General features: G+C 35.3%; 1 protein-coding gene across 1 annotated transcript; it reads right to left on the bottom strand.

Annotated features, from left to right (window-relative positions):
• Nucleotides 1–2,031: 2,031 nt before the first annotated feature.
• Nucleotides 2,032–3,897, bottom strand: GK2 (glycerol kinase 2). Its single transcript, XM_019466536.2, has one exon. The coding sequence runs from the start codon at nucleotides 3,884–3,886 to the stop codon at nucleotides 2,225–2,227; it is 1,662 nt and encodes a 553-aa protein (XP_019322081.2). The 5' UTR covers nucleotides 3,887–3,897; the 3' UTR covers nucleotides 2,032–2,224.
• Between the last annotated feature and the right edge of the window lie 6,964 nt (nucleotides 3,898–10,861).

Below are 10,861 nucleotides of genomic sequence, written 5' to 3'. Positions count from 1 at the left end.
CTATTCAATCTGGCTAAAAGTTTATTATTTTGTTGATATCCTAAAATAACCAATTTTTGGTTATATTGAGTTTTGCTATTTTCTATACCATTGATTATTACTCTCAACTCTTTTTTCTCCTACCTACTTTGTATATAATTTACATTTTATTTCCAGTTTCTTTAGAAGCTGAGATTATTGATTTTAAACCTTGTCTCTCTTCTAATATAGGCTTTTAGTCCTATAAATTTCTCCCTAAGTACTGCTCCAGTAATAACTCATAAAATTTGATATGTTGTATTTTTATTTTCATTGTGTTCCAAATATTTTCTGTTTTCCCTCCTTATCTTAGGGTTTATTGAAAAGTTTATTATTTAGTTTCAAAATATTTGGGGATTTTCTAGAACTCTTTTTTATTGATTTATGATTCCATTGTGCTCAGACAACATTTTTGTATAAAGTTCTTTAAATTCATGAAGTCTTGGCTAATGTCCTCAGTGAGGTCTATTTTGGTAAATGTTTCATACGAACTTGAAAAGAGTATATATATTCTATTATTGGGTAGTATTTTCTATTAATGTTAATTCAGTTGTTTGATAGTATTATTCAAATCTTCTATATCTTATTAAATGTCTACTTGTTCTATCAAACGTTGAGGAGACAATGTTGTGCTTGTAGATTTGCTTTTTCTTTCATTTCTATCAGAATTTGCTTCATGTATTTTGAAGCTCTATTAGGTGCATAAATATTTTGGGTTGTTATGTTTCCTTGATGAATTCACCCCTCTATCATTGCAAATGACCTTGTTTATCACTGGTGACATTATTTGCTCTGAAATTTACTTTCGGATTTTAATATAGCCACTTTGACTTTCTTTTTATTATTATTAGCAGGATATTTTTGTATCCTTTTTCTTTTTAACTATTTTCTTTTTATATCTAAAATGTGTTTCTTGGAAGCAGTATGTTTTTGAGTCTTTATCTAATATGATAATCTTTCTTTGTAATTAAGGGAATTAGACTATTTATATTAATATGCTTATTGATATAGTTACACTTAAATATTTTTTTTTTGCTATTTTTGCTTTCTTTTATATATGCTTAAAATCCATACTATAGTATTATTTTTATTTGAGCAGTCAATTCTTTTTTTCTATATAAAAATAACATTTATTGTAGTATTCCAGTGTTTGCTCCCAGCATATATCAGTTAAGGTAATTAAATAAAAGGGGAAGGTGTAAGAAATATAGTTGAAATCATAAGATATTTCTCAGTGTGTCAACATAAAATATGCATTTAAGTTTCAAATACTGTCTCTTTAAGAAAGAGTTTTTCCTGGTAATAATATGAAAATCACTGTCTAAATATACAAATGTTTATGTTGAAATATTTATGTACCTAATGGAACATGTAAGACTACTACCCTTCTTATAAGCTTATTTTATAAATGGGTTACTCTATATAAAGTATATGAGAATGTATGTTATACATACTAAATAAATAAAATGGAGAGATTTTTTTTTTAATGGGAAAGTCTTTTTACTTATAAGATCTACACAGAAGATCATGTAATTAGTGGGACAATGTAAAATGTCTGAAGAATTTTAATTTGGCAAATATTTTCCAGGACAACATCTAAGCTATGAGAATACTAAAAGTCTATTGTAAAAACCTATGTTCCCATTAAACATTCAGAAAGATACTATGGTCTCCCTAATATATATATATATATATATATATATATATATATATATATATATATATATATATATAAGAGGACTTGGGGTGTTTACTAAAAAAAACAACAACAGGAAGCCCCTCAGTTTTAGCAAGCTAGTTACACCTCTTAATCAAGTGTGTGCAGCACAGAGAACCAAATATTTGTCCCTAAGTGTTAGAAAATATTTGACAAAATATTCTACAGACAGAATCTGAATATCCTATATCTTAGAGGGCATGGAGCAGGATTTTATGACAATAGAGGGGGTTAATCCCTAGAGTAGCTGGCCCAACCTTAATGGTTGATGTTAAAAAACACACCACATTTTCTAGTGGGTTTTTTTTCTACTGTAATTTATTCATTTCAAGCCACAGGCCTACTTTTACAGTTCCCTAGAAGTTATGTAGCAACTGGTTTACAAATAAAATCAGAGTCTGTAACAGTATCATCATATTAAGAGACAGAATTGCTGGATCCTTTCATAATATAAAAAGCTCACATCTTGGGAATCCATGGTTGGTATTATTATGGTATACCTGAGATGTATCTTGCTCCAATTAGCATTACCATGCTACTCACTATAAAAAAGCCCAAGGGCAAACTAGAGAAGATAGTAGGATCACTACTTTCAGGAGTCTGAGTTGTAACCCAACCCATTGACTTCATCACAGCTTTCTTCCATGTAGAATAACGAATTTCACATTCTGTGGCCTTGATCTGTGGTTCAAACTGTTCCATAATGACAACTGACAAATCCTCGGGTTTAAGACTCCAAACGCCCACCCCTTCTGCAGCTCCTGCTGCCATGGCAGCTCCCAGTGCGGTTGTTTCAGGCATAGGGGGCTTTATTACTGGAATATGCAGAATGTCTGCTTGTAGTTGCATAAGAACTTTATTGTTGGTCATTTTTCCATCTACCTGCAAATGACGGAGGGGAATTCCACAGTCATGGTTCATGGCATCCAAAATCTCTCGGGTTTGGAAACAAACAGATTCTAGTGCAGCAAAAGCAATATGACTTTTATTGATAAACTGAGTGAGACCACAGATTATTCCTCTTGCAGTGGGCTCCCAATAAGGTGCATATAACCCTGAAAAGGCTGGGACAAAGTAACAGCCATAAGAGGTACCTACATCTCTAGCAAGTACTTCAATTTCTTCTGAGGTGTTTATAATTCCAATATTGTCTCTTAACCAGCGAATAACAGCGCCAGCTATAGCAACAGAACCTTCCAGTGCATAACATGCTGGCTTGTCTCTGCCTAGTTGATAAGCCACTGTGGTCAGAAGGCCATGTTCAGAAAACACACACTTATGACCGGTATTACACAGTAAGAAACAGCCTGTTCCATACGTGTTTTTGGCTTGTCCTTCTTGGAAGCACATTTGTCCTACCAATGCAGCAGACTGGTCCCCCAAGCACCCAGATATTGGCACCCCTTCCAAGGTCCCAGATTTCATTAGGCCATAGATCTCAGAAGAACTCCATACATTTGGAAGAATGTCCATTGGAATTTCAAAAAAGTCACAAAGCTCTTTATCCCATTCTAAAGAATGGATGTTGAAAAGCATTGTCCTACTTGCATTTGTTACATCTGTACAATGGACACCACCATATACTCCTCCTGTCAAACTCCAGATAAGCCATGAATCAATGGTACCAAAAAGAGCTCTACCTTCTTCAACAGCCTTTTGAACTTTTCTCACATTGTCAAGAATCCAACGAAGTTTCACTGCACTGAAGTAAGTGCTAAGTGGAAGGCCTGTCTTGGACGTGACAAAGTTATTATTTTCTGGAATTTTCTTCCTAAGATTTTCAACAGTAGACTGGGTTCTTAGATCAAGCCACACCACAGCATTGTAGAGCGGCTCTCCAGTTAACTTGTCCCAGATTACTGTGGTTTCCCTCTGATTGCTGACGCCAATAGCTTTTATGTTGGATATATCAATGTTCAGTTTATCAAGTTTCTCACATGTTCTCTCTATACACTCATAGACAGACTGAAGGATTTCCTTAGGGTCTTGTTCTACCCATCCTTCTTTTGGGAACTCTTGTGTTAATTCCACTTGATGGCAACCAAGTAGATCCGCTGTTTTTGAATTGAAAACCAGAAAGCGAGTGGAATTAGTTCCCTGCACCACTGCCCCCACCAAAGGCCCCACAGCTGCTTTCTTCGGGGCTGCCATGAAATCAGTCGGTCAGCCGTTTCCCGAGTGATTAAAGTGTTCCAGGGGGAGGGGCACGCAATACATTAGGAACGTCAAGAGCGTCAGGAGCGTCAGGAACCTGTGCGCAGGGGTTGCCTGTGCTCAACCGGAAGCTATGGGGTAACCCTTGACCTTTAACTGGCTATCTGCTCACCCCACCCCTCTGGCCTAGACCCTGCCCTCAGCTACTCAATTATCTTTTAAGGAGATTTAAGCTACAAAAAGATCATGTATTTACCTACATAATTACTGTTACCAGTGCTTTTCATTTCATTCTGTGGATTCATGTTTGTGTTACCATTTCCTTTCTGCCTATAAGAGTTCCCTCAACATTTCTTCCAGTGTGGGTCTGCTGGAAATAAATTCTTCCAACTTTACAATGTCTGAGAAGTATTTCATCCTAATATTTAAATATTTTTTTTGGCATATAGGATTCTATTTTTAATTTTTTTTTTAATTTGAGGACCTTGAAACTATTCTCCACCACCTTTCTGTTGTGTTGTTTCAGTTGTGAACTTTGCTACCTCCGTATTTTTAAGATGTCTGTTTTCTTTCACTGCCTTTGGTTTTTCTTTAAATCAATAGTTTTTATCAGTTTTATGATGATGTTATATGGTATAGCTTTCTTCTTATTTCTTGTGCCTGGGGCACCCTGGGGCTACTTGGATCTGTTGGTTTATAGATCTTATCAAATTTGGAAAAGCTTGGGCTATTATTTCTACAAATATGTTTTATTTTCTTTCTCTTCTCTGCTTTAGGGACTTTAATTACACCTATCAGAGTTGTCCCACAGCTCATTATTGTTACCTTCTCTATGGTTCATTTTAGATAGTTTCTATTGCTATGTCTTCAAGTTTACTAATCTTTTCTTCTCCGGTATCTAATGTGCTGTTAATTAATCCTCTATATTTTTCACCTATACATTGTAATTCTCATTCCCAGAAGTTCAATCAGAGTTTTTAAAATATTTACTTGAGTTTTTGAATATATGGAATAGTTGGGATAACTTTTAATTATATTTTCTGCTAAATCTAACATCACTGTCAGTTCTTGTTCAATTTTGACTAATTTATCTTCTTATTATGATTGGTATTTCCCTGCTTCTTTACATGCCTAGTAATTTTTTTATTACGGGCCAAACATTATGAATTTTAGCTGGTTGAATTGCTGGATATTTTTGTGTTTCTATAAACCTTGAGCTTCGTTTTGGGATGCAGCTAAATTAGTTGGAAACAATTTGATTTCTTTGCTGTCTTTCTTTTCGGATTTGCTGCTGGAACAAGGACAGTGCTCAGTCTGGGCTAATTATACTCCTTTACTGTGATGAAAACCCTCAGTATAGGCTACTCAAGGCCCATGAAAATGAGGTTTTAATGGCTGGTGGGAATAGTTCCTGTTCCCAATCCTGGGTAAACACTGCTTATCTTTACTGGACACTGGTTTCTTTTCTTTTATTTTTTATGTTTATTTTTGAGAGAGAGAGAGAGAGAGAGAGAGAGAGAGAGAGAGACTGCACATGAGTGGGGGAGGGGCAGAGAGAGCAGGGTAAAGAGGATCCAAGGTAGTCTCTGTGCTAAGAGCAGATAGCTCGATGCAGGGCTTGCACTCATGAATTGAGAGATTATGACCTCAGCCTAAGTCAGACACTTAGCTGACTGAGCCACCCAGGTGCCCCTACTGGACACTGTTAATCTTTAATCTTTTCATGTGCATTTTTCCCCAGACTCAGTTTCCTCATACACATGGATTGATCAATACGGAACTGAATTCTTAGGGGGTTCTCCAGAGTTCTCTTCTTGTACAACTCTTATTTTCAATACCATGTCTTGTACTCTCTAGATGGCTTCATCTGTCTGGGTGCTTAGCTCTGTCTCCGCACTACAGGGCTTTTACTGGGCTCTACCTGGGTTTCCCCTTCCAGTGCTTTGGCCTCAGAAATCTCTCAAGGAAATAAGCTGAGGAAATCATAGTGCCCATGCCACTTGTTTCTTGCCACTTAGGGATCACTACCCTTCGTTGGGTAGTGGGTAGGGATCCTTTTTAAAAGGACAAAATATATGAAATAGTTCACAGAATTCTGTGACTTCATCTTAGTCACAATAGAAGTCTGCCGGAGAGAAGTTTAAATTTTCAGATTGATTGGAAAACTAGTGAATAAATGTACTCACTTATTTAAATTTATTAAATATCCACTCAATAAATGACAATTTTCTATATTAGGACATAGACTATGCTTTTGAGTTATCTCAAAGACAAAGCTTATTTATTTTTAATGAAACCAACAGAACAAGATAGAAAATAACATAAAAATCACCAATAATATTGTTGTTTTACTATTTTAACTAGATCACATTTTCCATTTAAGTAAACCTTTCAAGGAGTTTTTGGAAGTCAGAAAAGCAAAATTAGCTACCAGACTTAATCTGAATAGTAGGCAATTGAAATCATCAGAAGATGGTACAGATTTTCCTGATCTTGTCTTTGTTTTGATTTTAAAATTCTACCAGAGATTTTTCTAAGCGAAAAATTTAAAGGCAACACTTACCAGTATGCCAGTTACCATACTAGGTTTGAATTTGCTTGAAAAAGATTGTTTTTAAGTTTTTAATGTTTTTTTGTTCTTCCCAAGTATTTGGCAGTAGTAAACATTATGTGTATAGATTAATCTACACAATAGAAAGATTTGACCCAAGGTTTTTTCTCTACATCCCCTATCCCCTGCCACTCCAATATATATAAACATTCCCAATCCCAGTAGTTTTTAAGTTTAGGAATGCTTTAAGCATTTTGTCTTTAATCCAATTAACTCATTTAGAAAGACATCAGTTTCTGTTTATAAAAACAACTCACATTAGTTTATGTATTAGTTTCACTTTATTGGCTACTAAATTGTAGCCACTAAATAAATAATAAGTTCCTCAAGTTAGTTTAGCATGAAAAGTTGACCAGATTGGTTTAACTTTCTTAGAGTAATTGCAAGCGATCGATTGCCCTGACACTTTAACCAAGCTGACTGAAAATGCTTTATTTTTTTAACTAAGAAGCTTAAACTAACTCCACTAGTTTTCATTTCAAGAAAAATTAAGAACATATACCTTTTGTTTGTTAGTCTGTAATACTTCCCCATGTTCTCAAATAAGCACCTCTGAAATACAGTGGCACCATCTTATTTATGAAGGCATTCAACTTTACAAGGTAATTGTTATTTCATTGTATTATATCCCATACAAATGCCGATGCTTTAATGGTGGACATACTGTTCAGAATAGTCCCACCAAAACCAGGCATTTCTTTTAAAAGTTTTTAAGTATAGGATTGTTAAAATTAGAGTTGTTAAACAAATTGACTTTCTATTATTATTTGCTTACCTTTCAAGCTACTCTTCTAGAGCGCAGTTACTACCTAATATAAAATCTCTTCAGTGATGACCATACTGTAAAGTTTAAAATGTATTTGTTCGTTCAGTAATTTGACAAACGTTTTGAGAGGTTGCTGTATGTGGATTCTATTTTAGGCAACAATATAGCAATGCATAAAACATTCTTCCTGCCCTTATTACAACATCTAACTTAAGAACAGTCTGAACTAAATTTACTCATCTATATTGACGTATCTTCCTTTATATATCATGTTTTAAAAACCCATTCATTTAATTATTATTTTTCCGTCATCAAATTATAAGTTAAATGAGGGCAAATATCTTGGTTGTTTTATTCAATTTTGTATCTTCAGTACTTAGAATAGTGCTTGAGCTGAAGCAGAATCTCAAAAAGTATTTGTTGAATGGGATAATGAATGCCACTCTATGTGCCTCTTTATTATCATAAAGTCAAGATCATTTTAATTTTGATTGCTGGATGGGCTATTGGTTATTCATTTTACAATATAATATAATGAGATTGATGAATAGATAAAGGGATGGATAAATGAAAAAATATATGATAAAGGAGTACAGTAAAATATTAATTTAGAATCTATGTGGTAGATTTGATGGTGTCAGTGATAAAGTTCTTTCAACTTTTCTGTATGCAAATTTTTATAACAAAATATTGGGTAAATGTAATGCAAATACAAAGCTCGTCAAGCTGCAAAACATAGTTAATAGGCATCTATTTCATGTAGGTTCTTTTGTTTGTTTGGAGAAACAATTAAAAGGAATAAAAGAGTCATTGCCAAGCATATGTTAATTTGGGAGATTTTGTAATCGAACAATCTAGTTAAAGTTGTTCATCTCAAGAGAACCATTAATTGTGAATCATTTTTATTAAGATATTTGTGGTTTTATTGTAGGAATTTTCTTCTGTACTTTATAAACTCTGTAAATCCTAGGAAGCCAGCTGCGTCGTTAACTCCTTGGCTTTTAACAATATCTAGCATTCTCTTTTCAACCTATAAAGAGTGAGAATCAGTTTTGAAAGTTTCAATTTCACCAAATTTGGACTTACCTTGGTCTTGAATTTTGAGAGTGTGTGCCCTGATGAATTACATAGTTTGTGGCTAGGAAATTTAACTTTTTTTTTTTTTTGATTGTGTCATAACCAATGCATCATCACAGTTGGTAATCTTCAAAACACTGACGCATTTTTCTACATGCTGTTCCCAAATGTGCTGGACCAGCTGTTGAGAGCCATGCCATCCAATCGCCTGGAAGACCTCTTCTTGGACCACAAATCACCTAACGTAGTATCCCTCTTTGTTCTAATAAAGAATGGAAAAATTAAAGCAAGCTACCGTGGTTTATTACTCATGTTTTCTCTGTTAAGCATGGGCTGTGGGAATCACTGCATCCACATTAGGAGGCCTTGGCATTCTAGGTAAGCACTCATAACAGACAAGCGAATGAGTTTAATATTCACGGCTATGAAAGTGATTTTATGAATGTTTGATTCTTGAAATTTTTTGTGTGTGTATGTGTGTGTGTGTGTGTGTGTGTGTGTGTTCTTTGTCATTTTCCCAGTGAAAATTGCCCTGACACTGTTCTCAATGTTAATGTATTCCTGCTTACATTTGACTTTGGAATATGTTACGGCTAATTATCATTACACAGGATGAAAGATCAGAGCCCTGAGTGAGGTGCTTGGGTTTGGGAACAAAGGGAGGCCAATTCAGCATCTTGGCTCTAGGCCCAACAATTGTAATCAAACATCTTGAAACTGGTGGGGTCTTTGCATCCACTTTTTTTTTCTTTTTCTCCCTCACTTTTTGAAAGGGGGTAGGGGAATGGGGTTAAGGGTTTGAAGGGGCTGAAGTTTCCCCTTGAACATGATGTCAATATGTTGGCATGTCTCCTTTTATTAAGATGCCATCCAACTGATAACAAGTCCTGCTGTGTTTTACCAACATAAAAAATTAGACTGGAGACCGAGGAGCGGCAGGTGGCTTTTGGCACCAAGAAATAATCACACTTGATGTGGAAAGTAAAGTAAAAGGAGCCATCTGTTCACTGCAGGAGGACGTGAAAAATCACATTAACATATTGTCACTAACATCATGAAATACACAGTTAATAATAAATTTAGTTATCATGGCAAGTCGCGTTGGATACTTACTCTGAAAATTCAGAACGTGAAAGATGCTCTTTCTTGCCCACCCCCATCTTTTTTTTTTTTTTAGAAAAAAAATACAGACGTTAAATCTTTCTGTGTCTGAGAGAGAGAGAGAGAGAGAGAGAGAGAGAGAAAGAGATAGAGACAGAGACGGGGTGGGGGGAGAGAGAGAGAGAGATAGACAGGGTTGGATGGGGAGGCAAGTGTTTCATTTTAAAGCCTGGCTGCGGTTCATTGTTGCTGACTAAGTGAGCAAAAGAGCCTCTTGTAAAGATAGAATGAATGACTTTTTTGATTCCATCCAGCTATCATCCACCATGTTACTCTATAGCTTCTTACCTGGGTGGAGAAAAAGAGACGTAGTAGAGAAAAAGGTTGTTTCAATGATGTCCCTTGTGCAAGATCCAGAGCATGCAAACCCTTCTATGATAGGCATAGGGTGGCAGAGCACAGCTGCAGAGAAGAATCAGACAGTGTGGCCTTTTCTTGAATGTCACATGGGCATCTGAATCTGCCTTCAGTTAGTGAAGAGTTCCTGCCACACATTTTCCTGGTGGATTTTGTGTGAGATGTTCTCTTCAAGAGAACAAATGTGTGAAAGCAATATGATAAGAATGTTCTCTCATGCTGTGTGTGTGTGTATGTGTGTGTGTGTGTCCATGTATTATTTATAGACGTCAAAGAAAAAGAAGTCACAGAGGCTGGAGGTCAAACTGAACTTAGAAAAGTGGGAGTTACTGTTGCTAAGTTACTAGAGGTATGTTTACACCCCTTTTACTGTAACAGTGTGGTATCTAGTTTCTTACAGTCATTGCTTACTATCACTGTAAATTTGCGACTTGAACACATTATTTGTATTATTAATATCAAGGTCTCACTCTCATATTTACAAAATTACAGTTGTCATATAATAGAATCCTTTTTATTTATTTATTTAGTTTGTTTCAAGTTTTTATTTAAATTCTAGTTAGTTAACATAGAGTGTACTATTAGCTTCAGGAGTAGAATTTAGTGATTCATCGCTCACATATAACATGCAATGCTCATCACAGGTGCCCTCCTTAATATCCCCCACCCACCTCCCCTCTAGCAACCGTGTTTGTTCTCTATAGTTAAGAGTCTATTTTGTGGTTTGCCTCTCTCTCTCTCTTTTTTCCTTTCCCCTGTGGTCATATGTTTTGTTTCTTAAATTCCATATATGAGTGAAATCACATGACATTTGTCTTTCTCTGACTGACTTATTTCTCTTAGCATAATACACTCTAGTTCCATCCACAACATGGCAAATGGCAAGATTTCATTCTTTTTAATATCTGAGTAATATTCCATTATATATATACCATATCTTCCTTATCCATTCATCAGTCGATAAAAATTTGGGCTCTTCCCATAATTTGGCTATTGTTGA

The sequence above is a fragment of the Panthera pardus genome, unplaced genomic scaffold (assembly GCF_024362965.1).
Source record: "Panthera pardus isolate Hobbes unplaced genomic scaffold, ASM2436296v1 HiC_scaffold_13, whole genome shotgun sequence".
Taxonomy (NCBI): Eukaryota; Metazoa; Chordata; class Mammalia; order Carnivora; family Felidae; genus Panthera; species Panthera pardus.
The sequence above is the reverse complement of the archived record's forward strand: the minus strand, read 5'-3'. Positions and strand labels throughout refer to the sequence as shown.